Raw genomic sequence first — 17,806 nt, 5'->3', positions numbered from 1 at the left:
AAGTATGCATAACAACCCCTCCACAGCTCTTTTATTTATTTTAAAAAACAGCTTTAGAAGGAAGCAATGTGAAGTGAAGAACTAGTGTGTGCAGGGTGGAGATTGTTTGTTTTAATTTATAGCTCAGCTTTCTGCTTAAGAATGGCAGCTAACAGTACTATCCAAAATTAAAACATAGCATAAAAACAAATCATTAAAAATGCAACAAAAATAAGTAGCACCAGCCAATTTAAAATATAAAAGGCCTTTATTTATATACTTATTTTATTTACAGTACTTTTCAGTTGCCCAGTAACCAAAGTTCTCTGGGTAGTGTAAAACATATTAAATACAGAAAATACTAACATTAAAACAAGAATTAAAACAGTGCAGAATAAAACCATTCCTACACATAAAATCATATTTAAAAAAATAGGCTGGTTTTCTACTTTTAGTACTATGTGCCAAAGGCCTGCTAGCATAAAACAGATTTGCTGGCTGGCAGAAGGAGAGTTTCCCTCTGCAGGGATTTTGGAAGCACCAGCAAAAAGGCCCTCTATTGCATCCCCATCAGACCTACTTCCAAAGGTGGTAGTACCAAAAGAAGAGTCTCCCATGAAAATCTTAATACCTGAGCAGGTTTGCTTTCCTTTCTTATAGTCCAAATTGCCTTTCCAAGCTACTTTTCCCTGCTGGGCCCATCTTGCTTCAGCTGACATACATGCACAAGGATTCCAATGCACTGATGTCTCTACATACATGGGAGAAACAGTGCTAATCATCAGGTCCATGCATATTGTATAGGAAAGCATCAGTTACATGTTACATCCAATGCACAGGCTCTACACACAAATAGGATGGGTTAATACAGTCCTGCCTCCCTCACATATGGATTTTTCATGCTTTGCCTAACTTGGAAAGAAAAGCACCTGTATATCTAAATGCTAGAGCATTGAGTCATCCAATTAAGTTTGTTGGCAATTGGTTGAAGGAGATGATTTGTCATAAGGATGTTTTACATTTTATTGTGTACAATACTGGGCACTTTAAAAATAATGAATAATTACATGCATTAGTGGCCTAGGGAATTTGTTGACACAAGATGATGTGATCACCGCTAGATTATGAAATTTTTAAAAGGTTAGCATTAACCTTTAGTCTATAAAGATCTATAGACTAAATTAGTCTATAAAGATCAATTGCCCATGATAACTGGTATAGAACTTCCTCATTCAGAGGCATTATACCTGGTGGGATCCAAAAGGAAGAACATAAGAAAAACCATGCTGGATCAAACCAAAGGTTCATCTAGTCCAACAGTCTGTACACACAGTGGCAAATCAGCTGCCCACAGGGCTCCTCATGCAGCATGGGTGCAAGATTTCTACCTGCCCAAGTTCCTCAGCAACTGCTGTATGCAGGCAGGACATCTCTGGTAAAGGAGGTAACACATAGCCAACAAGGCTATCAGCCACTGATAGCCTTCTCCTCCTCCTCCTCCATGAATCTGTCCAACCCCCTTTTAAAGTCATCCAAATTGGGGGCCATCACCACTTTCAGGGCAACAAATTCCACAGTGTTACTATATGTAGCATAAAGACTACTTCCTTTTATCTGTCCAAAACCTCCCTCCAATCAGTTTCATGGGATGACCCTGGGTTCTAATGTTATGGGACAGAGAGAAAAATGTCTCCCTCTCCACTTTCTAAACACCATGCATTATTTTAAACACCTCTATCATGTCTCCTCTTACTGTTTTTCTAAGCTAAATAGTCCCAGTTGTTGTAGGTGTTCCTCATGAGGAAGATTTGCCAGCCCTTCTCTGTACTTTTTCCAACTCAGTCATCTCCTTAACCTGATAAGGTAACCAGAACCAAACACAATATTCTAAGTGTAATCACACCAAAAATTTCTACAGGTGGAGGAAGATCTTGGCAGTTCATTTTTGTATTCTGTTCTTAATTTTGCCCAACAAGGAGATTTTCCTAGCTATGCATTGGGCCAACATTTGCATCAAGCTGCCTACCACTACCCCAGGATCCCTTCCTGTTCATTCACTGCTATATCAGATCCCATCGGCTTATACTTGAAGTCTGAAGTTTTTGCTCCAACATACATTACTTTACACTTCCATTGAACTACATTTGCTACTGTACATTTTGATGCCCATTCTCTCAGCTTGGGGAGATCTCTTTGGGGCTCCTCACAACCCCTTTGGGTTTTAACCACCCTAAATAGTTTGGTGTTATTAGAAAACTTGGCCACTTCACTACTTTCTCCTAATTCCAGATCATTTATGAATACGGTGAAAAACAACTGTCCTAACACAAACCCTGCAGAACTCCGCTGCAGGGTTTGACATATCTCCATTGGGAGAAATTGCCATTTACTCCCTCCTTCTGTATTCTGTTCTAGTTAGTGATCCATAAAAGGACCCACCTCCACCACCTTTTATTCTATGACTGCTTAGTTTGGTCAGGAGGGGGAATGTGTTAAAAGCCTTTTGGAAGTCCAAGTAAACAATGTCCATTGCATCCCCCTTGCCTATGTGCTTATTGATGCCCTCAAAGAACTCCAATAGGTTAGTGAGACTGACTTCCCCTTGTGGAAGCCATGTTGATACTTTTTCTGCAGGGCTTATCCCTCTATGTGTTTACCACTTCTGTCTTTCACTCTTTTAAGCAGTTTATCCAGAACAGAAATTAAGCTAACTGACCTGTAATTTCCCAGATTCCCCCCCACCCCATCGGAACCCTTTTAAAAAACTGGTGTTACATTGGCCATTCTCCAATCCTCTGATGCAAGGGCTGTTTTTGGGAGATATTTAATATTCTGGTAAGAAGGTCAATAATTTCATGTTTGAGTTCTTCAGAACTCTAGGATGAATACCATCTGGGCTGTGTGATTATTGACTTTCAGTTTGTCAATGAGGTTGAGTATATTGTCTTTTATTACCACTATCATCCCTGCTTCTCCAAGTCCCCTCCAGAATACATACGCTTAGGAACAAATATCTGCTGTGCCGCCTTTGCTGTGAAGACTGATTTTCAAAAGTCATCCAGCTTCTCTATAATCTCCTTACCACCCCCGCTCCATTTCTTCTTTAATTACATTATTATTGAATGGGCCAACTACTTCTTTAGTTGTTTTTTTCTTCTAGTATAGTTTAAGAATTCTTCATTGTTGGCCTTGGTAGCTGGTTTATGCAAGGAGAAGTTGAATATCTCATGAGCTGGGTGTGAGCAGTATAGGTGTATCTCCCTGACTACTGCTGGTGAAGAAGCATTGTAGGAGAGTTCCAAGCCAGGTCACCCATCCTTTTTTCTTATTCTTAAACTGATCCAAAGCTTTACCATTTGGAATATCCAGAATGCCACAGCAGGGTTCTTCATAGAGTTTGGACACACTGCAAATGTGTCACATGCTTTGATTTTAAACTCTGAATCGCATTCCTTGGTTTTGTCTCTATGAAATTATTCCCTTTGAAGTCTAATGCTTTACCTTGCTTAATGCATTGGGCCATTGCCCATCTGACAGTGTGTCTTTTCAAGCTTGGTATGGCTGATTAATGGGTCATGTTGACAAATGTTGCACTGTAGTTATATCAAAACTGCAAACATAAATAAGTGTAATTGATTTATGTTTCCTCTTTCCAAAATACCCAAGAATGATTGATTAGGGTTCCACAACTGTAGCATCCGCACAAAGCTATAATTTCAGTGAGAAGATAAAGACAATGCTAGTCAAACCAGTCTGTCCTATAAACCAGTCTGTACACAGTGGCTTCCTGCAGATGAACATTTGGCTTGTTCACTCACATTTTATGAGTGGTTTACAAGACAGTGTCATCCATTTGTGAACCTTCCAGGTTTTGCACACTATTTGATACATTTATCTTTTTAGAAGGACCATAGATGGCAGCGCTATTCTTTTGTCTTTGATGTGGTCAGATGGACACAGCACATACTGGGTTAGCCCAGACTTGGTCATGCTTAGAACAGACCTACTGAATTCAATGGGATTCACTGAAATCTCAATTGGTTTATTCTAAAATAATTTATATATATAGCTGGAAAGACACGTTAAGAGATGTTTCAACAATCAGATACTACACGGGGGATAAAAATGGCACTAGCTGCAAAGGGGGTAGCAAATGTGTGCAATGCTGTGATAGTGTCATTTGCCTTGTGAATTACTACCGACATCTCTTAAACATATCACAAAGGGCACGGGTATGGACAGAATACAGTGGGATGCAAACACAGAAAATGCACAGCATTGACTGAGAATGTGAAAAGTAAATTGCAATTCTGCGTATAGCTTACCACCAGAAAGCAATGTTTTATTAGCTCTAAGAGCCATTGATGTGAAAAAAAAAAACAAATCATGCTGACCCACCGACTGATCCATTTCTGCAGGGCTAAGCTGAAGCATACCTGCTACACTCGTATCATTCAGGTGTGATATATCACAAACATTACTATAACAAATCTCCATTTTATTTATCTTGCACAGTCAAGGAGAAAATTAATTTGGATTCCGTGTTACAGCAGGAATTGTAGCATTTCAAGTTACCACAATGCCTTGAAATGTTAACCATGTTCTACAGAATGCGAATCCAGAATCCCAAGTGTGTTAACATGCAGTGAAGGTATTGCAAAAGGACTGAAATATATCTGAAAGGCACGATTTTTTAAAGATGAATACGCAGATCCATGTCTGTGACATGTTTTAGTAATAAAATGCAGATCACAGGGTTGCGTTAATGCAGTATATGTATGGGTGATGTGTCCTTTTCCAGCCTTAATATGTTTGTGTTTCCCGCCTTGAAACAGCCTCTTTATCTGAATCAGGATATTGGTATAACTCCAGCATAGCTACAGCAAGCCCAGTTTAATTATTTCAGTAATCTGTGCAGGCTTCCAGCATACATATACCTCCCTCACGTTCTCTAAAATGGGAAGTTACCTCTAAATTCCCATTCTTTCTGTTTAGCTTTCCCATAGGCCAGTCTGCACCCTAGAATTCCATACTTGTAGCTTATTTATTGTGGAAATGTATGCCCTGACCAGTTTTAAATCTTTTTCTTGGTTCAGCTCCAAGCGCAGTGCTGGTGTTTTATTATAAATGCCAGCTATATATATAATAGTGTTTGGCTTCTTCGCATAAGACATCTCTAATAATTGCAAGGGTTTCAATACAAACACCAAGTACTTGTGCTTCCTGAATGCACAAATAGATCTTGTCTCAAATGTGCTATAATGAAATGACAGAGGCATCCAATGTAGTCTGTTAGATGAACTATTGGATTTAAACCAAATACATGCAACCTCAGAAATTTTTTTCCTTCACTCCTGTGTTCCACTGGATATATTCTGTTTCTAGTCTCCAAATAAAGTCTGCCTAGCTTCAGGTGTAAATGTGTTTTGTGAGCTGCAAATTTGTTTTTCTGCCCTTGAAAATGTCTGCCTTCCCTAGGCCATTTGTAATGAGCAATTCCATTAGCACATTCATCTCAGGGTGATAATGAGAAAAAGTCCTTGCCTACTGGATTCTAGCCGGTTGGTCCAGTTTTGTGATTGTCACCACTGCAATCTATCTGCCATGCTTTTGCAAGTTGAAAATTGGAATTATAGCTGTCTAAGGATCATTCTGAGGCTTGAGCAGGCTAATGAGTATAAAGCTATTTGCATGTTTTAAGTGTTTGGTGCATGATTAAGCATTGTAATAAAGCAGTCACAGTGAGAGAATAGTGCTTTAAAGAATAGTGTTTTAAAGAATAGCACCATCTCCTGCTAGCTTCCATTTTGTTATTTAAGAAAGATTTGAAAGCACAGGAGTTTTCAGTACTATTTTTAATTATATGCAGCTGTCATTAATGATGAATGACATCACTACAGCTTTATGGGAAAACAGATGTAACATTGTAAGAGTGGCTAAGGTGACCTGAAAGTTCCTTTCTCACTCTGAATATCTGTATATGTTTTTATCCCTGGAGAAAATTTTTGGGGTGTGGGAAAGAACACAGAAATATATGTTTTTGGCATATCAGGAGAAAACAGGTTGTTAATGGGTTCCTATTGACTAGTGCCATGACATCATGTTACCTCCCCCGTAGACGTTTTTTGTGACAATTTAGAACAATATTTTGGGAATTGTCCTTTTTGTTTGTTTGGTTGGTAAAGAATGCATGTATGTGCAAATCAAGACATATATGACACTTTAAAAAGCCAGGGGACAACCAAGCACCTGAGGTTCCCAGGTTTTGGGATGTGGGGAGCAACAATCTTGACAGGCAAACTGGTTTGAAACCCTGTACAACACCCTTAACTTGCACAACTTGTGTGTCTATGTACCAGCCTTGACTTAAGTTTAACAATTGCAGTCAAGGAAAGGTGAAGGACAGAAGCTACATCTCAGGTGGTACAACATTAGCATAGTCTGCAATGTGTCTAATTTTCTGGAGATAAGAATTAAAAACAAACAGTATGACAATGTTCCTTGTTTGTCTTTCATTAAACTCTATTGAATACCTGTTCTTTCTCTCCCCTAATGTAGAACTTGGAAAAATTGATCAAGAGATCCATAAATACAATACACCAGGATTTTCTGGCTGTCTGTCCAGAGTGCAGTTCAACCAGATTGCCCCACTTAAGGCAGCCTTGAGAGCAACGAACCTCTCCTCTCACATCCACACAGAAGGGGAACTTGTGGAATCCAATTGCGGAGCAAATCCACAAACTATCAAACCAATGTCTTCTGCAACAAACCCTTGGCATTCAGATTCAGGTAAGGTGGAGACCAACGATTGATACCAGCACTCATTCTTCCATTGCTGTTGTTACAAAGTTATTACTTCTTATTAGTTCTGAATTTATGTTTCAAGATGTTAACTTTGAATTTGGATTCCATGTTACAGCAGGAATCCAAAGCAGTAGGATTTTTATCTGCTCATTGTCTTGTATGTATTTGTTTTAGTTGCTTTAATTTTTGTAAATACGATAAATGCAAGTTCAGAGAATTGTCTCAGGTTTTTGCTCTCAGCACTAAAATTATAGTATTTGTTATCAGTGCAACCTCTTGTACAACCTTACAATTATAAAGGTTCCTTTCAAATCCTCTGCTAGACTTAGGGCCACATTGGATACTATGGGCAGCTTTAGGACTCTCATCCATGTGCTTTTCTTATAACTCTAGGATGAGGGGTGGGAAAATTTTCAGGTAAGGATGGAAGGAACTGGATACAGTCTGGAAAAGAATTTATTTCAAATCAAGGTTGGCAACTTCTGGGGTTTAGAGTCTGCATTGCACCCCCTCCTGCCTGCCCCTACCTTCTCTGCCATGCTATCAAATTTTTCTTCAAAGCAAGACACATGCTCGTTGCACATTCCTCAAAGGCCTTGGTTTTAATGGTCACTTTTTTGCTGTCACTTTCAGCATAGTATAATTTTGCCACTGGAATGGGGAGTATGAAAGAAGTGGGGGAGGGGGCTGCATGAAGACCACCATTGAAGTGCCCCCCCCATTTTAAAACAATGTCTTCCCCCAGCCAAGCACCGCTTTCCTCCTATAAATACCCCCAACCCTTCCCTGTCGTCTAAGCCATGTGGAGTTGAAAAAACACATTTGCTGATGCTGATGCTAAGACAGCATCAAATTTGCCCTCTGAATAGCTGCTTCTGTGCCCTCACAAGTACTCTGCTGCATTGCCAGTCTGCTACGGAAAAGTGCGATCTTGTTTAGCTTGCTGTTACCCATTTCATAACTGACTATCTTTCCTGTTGCCATGGTGACTTTTCACAGTGGCGAAGGAGCAGGAGGACTCAACAAGTCCCTCTGCCACCCTGAACAACAGAAAGCAAAGCAGTCGCTCCCCTTCAAAAGCTGGCTGCCCCGCAGGCTTGTGCAGGAGAGACCAGTATGCAGCACAGTCACAGGCTGGTAGAAGTTTTGGACAAGTGTTGCCATCTATAAATAATTGTTGTAGCAATACAACAATTTCAAATGCTTTTGCCCATGGACTTTATGGCTGAATTCAGAACAGGCAGGGATTATCCCCAGAATTATTTCAGTGGACTGTTTAGCTCTTTCATTATTAGCAGTTTAGCTATTCACAAATTGTATGGCACAAAACCACAGAGTTTTCAAGGACCACAAATGGAAAACACAGATGGTGCCCTGAAGAGCCGCTTTTTTCTTTGTCTTTTTAAAGCCATTTATGGTTTCTTAACCTCTTGGTCTGCCTTCCCTGTTGCTAGAATATGAAAGCTTTTGTGTAAGATATACTGTTTCAAAAATGAGAACATATCTAAGTGTAGAATACAAAATTCCCTGATATTGCCTCCCACACTGATGGTGCTGATCACAACATATTTAATAATGGATTAAGCAACTGTCAGGAATTTAGAACTATCTCAAGCTGAAAATCTTAGTCATATTCAGCAAACATGGTTTAGGGCGGAAGCAGAACCTCTGGCCTGAAAGCTTAACCTGGCCCACTGGACCTCCCAATCTGTGGGGTTCCTTTGGAGGCAGGCTTCAGGCTCCTCAGAAAGCATCAGAGTAGACCCCCCACACACACACTCATCCCTGAACTCAGATTGGAGATAGCAGTGAGGGCTGAGGGGCATCCATTCTCACTACACATAAGCGAGCCCCCTTTTTGTGCACCCCCTTATGAGAAGGAGATGATGCATGTGAAGCACTTCTGCCCCTGCCCAGCCCAAATTTCTGGCATATTCTGGGCTTTGGGTTCACATCTATTGACCACCCATCATGCCAAGCACCCACAATAAGCCCAGTGGAGGGTTGTGTTCATTGCTAGTGCTTTGCTCTCTGCTTCCCCCTAAGTTAGGCCTCCTGGTGGTTTCCCAGGGGATGCCACAGGAAGGAACAATTCTTCTGTCTAACAGCTGCAATCACAAGTTGACTTCATCCCCTGTGACTGCCAGAGAAGCCCCCGCTGTGCAAACAGGACCATGCGCTGAAGTGCAACAGGCTCAATGGCCAGCCTTAGCTGGGATACCATGCAGCCAAGTTCTCTTTGTCCCCACTGGGTAAATAAGGCCTGTGTCCTGAGTGCAACAGGAAGGAGATGTTTCCCTGCTCCCTGTGCTGGAGCAGCAGCTTGGAGCAGAGATGTCCCTCTTCCCTAGCTGCTCCAGAATAGAAGAGACACCTCAAGCATCACAAGTCTGCACTGCATCACCACCCTGGGCAAGGGGCAGTGAAGCAGAACTGTTATCCATGCCACTAGCTGGTGAGGTCTCCTCTGCAGCCAGCAGCATGAATGTCTCCTCTTTCTGCCCTGAGCAGAGGGCAGCAGTGCAGAGTAGAGTGGACCTGTGCCAGCAGCTCCAGAGGAGACCTCTCCAGCCACTGGCATCAGGAGGACCCACCCACTCTGTGCCACCACCTCAAGCTCAGCGTGATGGCACAGAGGGGACCTGTCATCCGTGCTCCAGCTGGAGAGGTGCTGTCTCCAGCAAGCAACATGGATGCTCAATGCCTTCCCTGCCCTCCACCTGAGCATCAGCAGCTGCACAGAGCAGAGCAGTCCTCTGTGCCACTAGCTAGAGAAGAGACCTCAATGGATACCACTTCTGGGATCTGTGCAGTGAGTGGCCAGGGAGTCAGGGAGGTAGTCCACCTCCACTGCATGCCATCAGCACAATCTGCAGCAGGGCTCATGCGAGCAGCAGGCAAACAGTATGCATCAGGGATAAGGGAAGCCACTGGTTGTCTCTCCCAACTGGTGCTTGAGGAGTTTGTGGATGACTGTCAGGGTGACACAGGAGCGTCTGTAATCCTGAATTTGACCTATGGATGGAAAGGGATTCCCCACTCCTGATGTAGGCAAAGCTGAACTAAACAAACCCACGGTCTGACTTGCTGTCAGGGCAGCTTCCTATGTCATATTTCTTCCAATATGGTACAAACATAGCTGTCCTGAAATTTTGGTAATAGGCAAATGCAGTTCATTGATTTTTAAAAGCAAGTGATGAATCAAGTAAAAATTGATTTGTGGATGACCCCATTTCCACCCACCCCCTCCTCAAATGAGCACAAGCAGCTTCAGTTCCATTCTTTGGTCCCTGAGTGACTTAATGATGGTGCTTGAACTTCCCATAAATCTTCCCTAATGGAAAGGAAGTAAAAAAAGCACATCCTTCAGTCTTGCCAGGTTCTTAACACCCCTTGCACATCTTTTCTCCTCCTACCCAATTTAAATACAATCTATGTTCCACCTCTGATACTTCATCAGAAGCTGCAGACAGTTGATGTGCAACTACCTGCCAAAGCCATATATTTTCACTGCACTCCCTGAGAGACCCCTGACTTTCAAAATGTTATGTATTGCCCTGAGTAGAATTTTAATACAGTAGAACAGGGGAAAGATAAGCAGATTCCCTCACAAAGAAAGGCACTGCTTTCCAGTGGAAAAACAGCCTTGATCCAAAAGGACATTGCTAGAAACTCTGCATTCATGGAGTTATCAGGAACCATTTCAGAAGCCAGCAAGTAAATATTTTAATAACCATGTTTGTGGTGTCTCTGTATATCTCACCTTACCTCCATCTACCCCCACTTCACTTTTCTAAAACCAGTATAATATAGAGAAACATAATTTTCCTTAGCTCAGCAGATTCAAGGAATTCAGATTCCTTCTTAGCACTAAACTAATTTTGTTCCCTGCATGACTCCCCTAAATATGTGTATATTTCAACATAAAAATATATAGCCAAAATATATCACTGCCTAAATGGAGATCACATTTTATATTAAAAGCATAGGCATGTTGTGTTATTAAGTTCATTGCAAAGGTTTTTATTGGTTTCCCGAGATTTATTTAGGGATTATGGTTCAAGGCTCTGTTGTAAATGGCCATAGACTGTGTAGCTTCCATTTTGCCTTGAAACTCCTAGTACATTGCATATGCAGAATAAATTCTGTCAAGAGCTTTGATAAAACATGGGTGGACTACATATTTGAATGACATTGTCAGCCATTTACTTTACTTTCAGCTCTGTAATCATTTGCATTGCTCATGTTCTTTAAACTTAAATTTTATCAAAGGTACCACCAATCTTCAAAATGCAAGTCATGTCAATATACAAACTGAAATGCTTACAATATTATTGTAGATTTGCTGTCTGACTGATATGAATAGGTCTATCATTGTGGTTTTGCATTAGAGTGAAGAATGTTAATATTTCTTAATGGCCCATAAAGGTCAGTTGATGTCTCTTGATGAGGAAATAATTCTTGGCAATCTCTCTCAGAAATGTGAATGTGAAGGCACTGGAACTTGAAAAATTACATCCTTCCCCCTAGCTATGTGTGTATGGGAGGTGGGAGAGAGAAAGAGAAGGAACAAAAGCACTTTGAGACAAAAACAGAGGATTTTTCTACCCCAAATGGGATACTTCCTTTTTAGGGACTTGTGTTCAGGGGACGGGCTGTGATTCAGTGGAAGAAGGCGTGCTTTGTGTGCAGAAGGTCTCAGGTTTGAGCCTCAGGTCTAGGAGGAAGCTTGGAATGTCACTGCCAGTCAGTGCAGACAGTACTAGGGGAGATGGATGCTGATCAAGGATTCTCCTTAGTAGCAGCCTGCTCTGCGACATGTGGTGGGTTCATCCGCCAGGCAACAAAATCCGATATGTGTTTGCTCAGCTATTAGTCCAGATGTGTTCAGTGGAGCTTACTTTCTACTGAGTGTGCTTAGGACTAAAGCTGTAACAATTTCAATTGGATATCAGAAAGTGTATGAAATGTGCACAGAACAATTAATAGCAGCAATCTCTGTTCCTCAGGACCTATCCTTTTGCAATCATTATAGAAATTACAATTAAAGCCAATGCAAGTATGCAAATGGATTCACACACCCCATCACCTTATCCATACAACATTGTACACCTTACCTTACCCTTCCAACTTTTTTTCTTTTTCTCAGCTCTCCCTGCCTGGTCAGGAAGGGAGCTGCCCCCTCCCCTGACAGGCAGGGATGTTGTTTGAAAGCGCAGATACATGTTGACCTGTGCTCAAGAGCACTCTGCTCTTCCTGGCCCTGCAGGACTTGAAGGGGTAGAGATGCCAGAGATGCTACAGTCTGCATGTGGGCTGCAGTTCCCACCCCTTGGATAAAGCAGTACATTCCTGGGACAAAAAGGATGAATGCATCAAACTCATGTTTGTAAACACATATGTCTTAGAGGGAGAATTGTCAGGGATGCATGGCTGACTGCTAGCAACTTTTTTATTTGTTTATTGTTTTTTTTTACCTCTCACCCCTAAATAAAATAAAAGTCTGGCACAACAACCAGGTCAAGTACACTGAAAAGAAATAGAAATACCCTGATAAATCTGTCTAGCCAGCTGTTGGTAAAAAGTAACTGGTGTTGTTATAGGTTGCCCTACCACATCCCACTCTGCCCTGGTGCCATTGATGAAAGCACCCTACAAAGATTCCACTGGTGACATAGTTCTGAATACCCCCTGTCCACATCAGAAATGAAAAGAAGCCAGGTGTCTAGAAATGAACGTTTTGCTTTCCCTCTCCCTTTAGTCTGCTTTGATGTGGCAGTTTCTCTGACACTTATATTTTCTCTACTCTTAATTTCAGTGGCATACTTTACAGTTGCTTTCCAGTGCTGGCTGATGTTCTATCTAGCTGCTGTTAATAAAGCTTGCTGGAGATTTTTATGAAGATGGTATTTATGATATTGATCAAAATTAGAAGTGCTACTAATAGACTTAGAGGTACAGATTGGTGGGTTATATTTGAAAGGTTTCATATATGAGTTTGAAAAAGTGAATAATTCCAACATATGAGTAATGATCCTTTGACAAAGCAGTCCCTATCACACCTTGGAGAAAGATTTTTCATTATACAGTGCAGTCTGAATGGGTTCAAGAGTCGGGTGGTACAGTGCAGGTCTGGGGCTGAGGAGATCTGGGTCCTAGTCCCCACTCAGCCATGAAACCCACTGGATGACTTTGGGCAAGGTACTCAGATTAAACTACCTCTCAGTGTTGTTGTTATGACCTTCTAAGCCTCCCTTGGTTCTTTGGAAGATGAAGAAAAGTGGAATATACATGCAATGTTATATAATCATCATCCTTATCATGTATGTATGCACACACATATATGCTGTAGGGTGCCATCCAATGTGGCTGCCTATAATCCTGCCAATTTAGAGGATTACAGGCATTGAATGGAAGTTGAGATGAGCATAGAGACTAGGATTGCCTCTCTGCTTCCCCTGCCCTCCAAAACATGTCAATCATGGGCTGACTTTGACCATCTAAGGGCACAGTCCTATGCAAGTCTAGCCAGAAAAAGCCCTACAGCTTTTCCAAAACTTAAATAGGATTGAGCCATAATTTTTTTCCTCTGCTCATGAGGAGGAGAGCAAAGGCACTGTTGGGATGCTTTGGAGGATGGTGGTGCTTCCTCCCCTAGCTGCCCCCTCAAATTCCTCCCCTACAAGCTGGGCCCAGAGATGTTCCTTTCTCTTCATGGCAGCAAGGGCACAGGGGCTCAGACGTTTTTGAGGTCAGACCTGGGAATCCAACCTACCCTATGGCCCCTGCAGACAAAGTCAGGTGGCCGTTGGACTGCACCCTTAGCTGAGTTTGCTTAGTGTTGTTAAAGTAGCTTTTTAATGGTTGCTTACTCAATGGTATCCCGTGGTTGTTGTTTTTATAGTGGAACCAATAACAGTTTCCCATAACATCCTAAGGCCTCCTATTATTCCTCTTGCATGTGCTAACAAATCCACAAATGCTGGAACCCACGTCCTTAAGATTTTTATCTGACCACAGACTTTCATTTCCAAAGATAGTTAACACTCTAGTTCCCTTGTTTATACTGATCCATTTAGAGGTAAACTATTGTATTTAAGGAACATGGAACCTGGGTACCCAAGGATGCAGTAAGATTCCTCTATGTTGAAGTTAATTTGCCTTCCATTGTAAAGTTTCTTACTCTAACTATTCCTTTCCCGGTCCATGGCCTACATTGCAAATATCTGTCTGGACTAAGGATCATGGGATGGGCCAAGTTCTAACTCTGTTGACTCCTAATTTTTAAAGTGGGTTTCAGGAAGGTTTTTTTTTTTTTTTTTTTTTTTTTTTTGTAGCTCTGTTAATGGTGGGGCTGTTTGTACATAATGACAACCCACCAGTGGATTGTCAAGAGCACGAAGGCATGGCGCCTGCACCGAGTCTGCTTCTTGTGCCTTACTCTGCAACCCACATAGTAAAGTAGCTCAGTAATCATAGGCTGCTGGGCCAATAATGGGATGCTGACTGAAAGGGGAAGAGGCAGGCCATTGCACTATCCCCCATAATGCAAAGGGTTGTCGTTTCATGTGAACCAAAGCCAAGTCTGATTTTCAGTGGGAAAAAATCTTGTTGCAGCACAGGCCATTAATTCTGCTGCTAGAGGCATTGATGTCCACGAAAGTAGTCTTGTAAGGAGTTAACCCCAGTAGTGATGATACGGAGGCAAAGTACCAAGCAGTACAGTTTAATTCGTTCTTGCAAGAGCGGGCACCCACCACTCAGGTAGCGCACTGTTTACACACGAAACATTGCTTTTTATCCCCTTTTGCCGGCTCACAGACCCTTCCTCTTTTCCCCCATTGGCTGGGCTACTCAGAAGGTACAATCTTCTCCATCCGCCTACTTCATACTGTCTCTTGATATGCTCCCCCTCCCACACATACATCCCATGTTCATGCTAATGAGCCCATTACCTATGAGAGGTGTGTCAGTTACTATCCATGCACCTATTAAGCATGCGCAGTATCTTCTAAAAGTTCAACAGGTCAGAGTGGCCTTGCAGATTCTTACTTGATGCCAACTTGCTTCTTAGATCTTGTGGGAGGATGAGATAGGAAGAACAGGCCTTCTTCCAGGCTCATTACAGCCAGTTATAAAAAGGTAATCAATTTCCTGTTCTCTTCCACTGAAGGTGACAGTTTTACCACTGTCCCCCAATTTTTACCCTCTCTGGCATTTTTCAGGACTTTGATGTAAGAAACACTATTACTTTTAGTACAACTATTTACATGGTTCTATCCTCAGGCCTTTTGGCCTTAAGGGACTTCAATGATCCTACCCTAGCCCTGTATGTCACCCTTTCTTGGGTTTTCACCTTACCACTTAGTAACAGTAATATTTCATTTCTCACAGTCTTTAGGAACAGATGATACTGCCTGCTTGCACTGCGGTGCATCATAACATAATTGGATGGAAGGGAAGCCAAATCCCTCTGCTGCCTGCCACTCCTTAGTGAGTAAATCATAGGTCCTCAAACTAGGCCAGCGGGTAGTTTCCGAGGAAGCAAGCCACCGCCACCACTGTGCCTCTGCCGCGGCCTTCTCCGAGCAAGCGATAAAACATTTTTTAATTTTTAATTAATTTTAAATGTTAATTAATTTTTAAATGTATTTTAATTTTAAATGAGTTTTAATTTAATTAATTTTTTAATGTGTAGTCCTGCCCCTTAACAGTCTGAGGGACAGTGAACTGGCCCCCCGTTGAAAAAGTTTGAGAACCCCGGAGTAAATCCTTGGTGGCCAACTGGATTTGCCCTGCATCAGGCGTGAAATGAAATTGAGTCAGTCTTGTTCCTGCATTCCTCTTCCCTTTGTAAAAAGAAACCTGTGCTCTCAAGCTGTTCTTGTCAGCTCTTCATACATACAGAGCTGTACCCACAGGGCACTCTGTATGAAGAAAACTGTTGTGTTTTCCACTGGTGGGCCTGTGTGTAAATGCAGCTATGCTCGATGAGAGAAGGGAGCTGCTCCTCCTCTGCGTGCATCTTATGAACAAATAAAATGGGAAACTTGTCATGAGAATAGATTGATGTGCACAGCCTTCCCATAAAAGCATTTTCCCTGTTCCCAGAGTAGTTTCATACAGGTGATCCATTGTGTCCATTACTGATGACTGTATAACTTTATGCTCAGGGCTTGATGAGTGCTCAGCTTCACCATTCCTTCGAGAGCACTGGTAGTTCTATATTCCCCGTTAATTACAAAGGGGTCTTGCTTTTCTTTAACAGGTGAAATGTAAGCCCTGCTCATAAAACTTTCATGGAGGCAATAACTTAGGCAGGCACAGCCAATGGCGATATTCCTCTGGGGTCAAGCTAGGAAAGCAGCAAGGTCTGGGCCTGTTGAGAAATGTTAACACAAGCATGAGAGCACCACCCTATAAAATGGGTTGGAAACTTTGATGGGCAAGCACAGGGGTAAATGACCAGCTACTACATGGGGGCTGGCTGCTAAGGCAGTAGCTATTGCAAATCTGTGGGGCCAGCCCCATTAGGGATATCCCCTGTCCCTTCTTTAAATATCCATCTCCCAATTTCAAGCCCTCTCTCTTTCCCTTACATTGATGTAAAGGGAATGTGGTACCCAACTGTTTGGCAGGTTCCCATCCTTCCGGCAGAACTCTCAGGAGCTGCCAGATTGAGACATAGGTAGCTGGCAGCAGGAGGTGCTCTGGAGAGCTGCGACAGCAAAAAGTCGGGGTGGTGTACTGGTTGGCGTGCTGGACTAGGACTCAGGAGGTCTGGGCTCTGGTACCACTCAACCATGAAGTTTGCTGGGTGACTTTGGGCCAGTCACTGACTCTCACCCTCACCCACCTCACAGGATTGCTGGGATAATGAAATGGAGAAAAGGAGGACTTTGTAAGCCACCTTTGGTTCCTTGAAAGAAGATGAAAGGTGGGGGTATAAATGCGATGTAGTAATAATTCACTTGTGGCAGCATTTGCCACAGCAGGAGAGTGGCTAGCTGGACTCTCCCAGTGGCAACCTGCTGAGCGTTTCACTTTGAGAAGCATGGGGCATTGGGAGCATCGGGACCTATCACCCTCAGGGTAGCAGGTTCTGATGTGTGAGGTTCATTGCCTTCCAGATCTGCTGCCTGGGGCAGGGGATTCACCCTGTCTCATGAGAGAGCCGACCCTACGAAGAATCTACATGTAAGGCAGATGAGGGGTCTGAGTTCTAAAACATAAAGCCACTCTTCTGAACCCACAGTGTTCCACTCTAACAACCATTTCACAGATGAGGCTCAGAAACTGAATATGCAGCCAAATCGCATATTTTCCTTACAAAGCACAACACTATTTCAGAGAAAGCAAACTGGTAAATGCTCCAAGAAACACACACAGCTATGCATACACAAAAGACCCAAACACATAGGCATGTGCATACCCAAACTGACAAAATGTGTGCATGCATATGCACAAAACCAAGGCAAAACACACACACACACACACACACACACACAGAGAGAGAGCGAGCGAGCGAGCGAGCGAGCCCTGTTGGGTATTCAGCAGCCTGTATATTTTAGAATTAATTAATTAATTGGCACCATACCAAAATGAACTAACCAACCAGCAAATGCAACAGCTTAGAAAAAGGTATCCCCACACTCCCTCCATACACACAAAGATACACACTATGGACAGAACAGCCCCTCTCTCGCTCCACCACCACTCTCTCCACCAGGATACTCACTGCTGCTACTACCATCTGACATTTTTTCTTTTTTCCTGAACAGTCAATCACAATGCAGAACTAAGCACTCAGCAGCAGCCATCCACTATTTTTATTTTCTAATAATGCATCTGAGGTTCACTGGGAGCCCAGCGGGATTCTAGAAAATCAGTATAGTCCAGTACTAGAAGCAGGCATTTCACTTTGCAGCATGCTGGTTACCCACTTATTTTTTTAAAATTGCAAAGAAATCTTTAAGTGTTTTCACAAATGCAGAGAGGCAAGAGCCTTGTGGGGTCCCAGGGA

At 42.4% G+C, this 17,806-nt stretch overlaps 1 protein-coding gene across 1 annotated transcript in view; it reads left to right on the top strand.

Moving 5' to 3' along the window:
• Positions 1-17,806, top strand: part of CNTNAP2 (contactin associated protein 2) — an 870,382-nt gene that overhangs the window by 841,977 nt on the left and 10,599 nt on the right. Inside the window, exon 24 of the mRNA XM_044419123.1 lies at positions 6,538-6,768. Within this exon, the coding sequence (XP_044275058.1) occupies positions 6,538-6,768 (231 nt within the window). The remainder of the gene's footprint in view (positions 1-6,537; positions 6,769-17,806) is intronic.

The sequence above is a fragment of the Varanus komodoensis genome, unplaced genomic scaffold (assembly GCF_004798865.1).
Source record: "Varanus komodoensis strain SLA01 unplaced genomic scaffold, ASM479886v1 scaffold10, whole genome shotgun sequence".
Lineage (NCBI taxonomy): Eukaryota > Metazoa > Chordata > Lepidosauria > Squamata > Varanidae > Varanus > Varanus komodoensis.
Note: the sequence above shows the minus strand (reverse complement) of the source record. Positions and strands in the feature narration are given on the sequence as shown.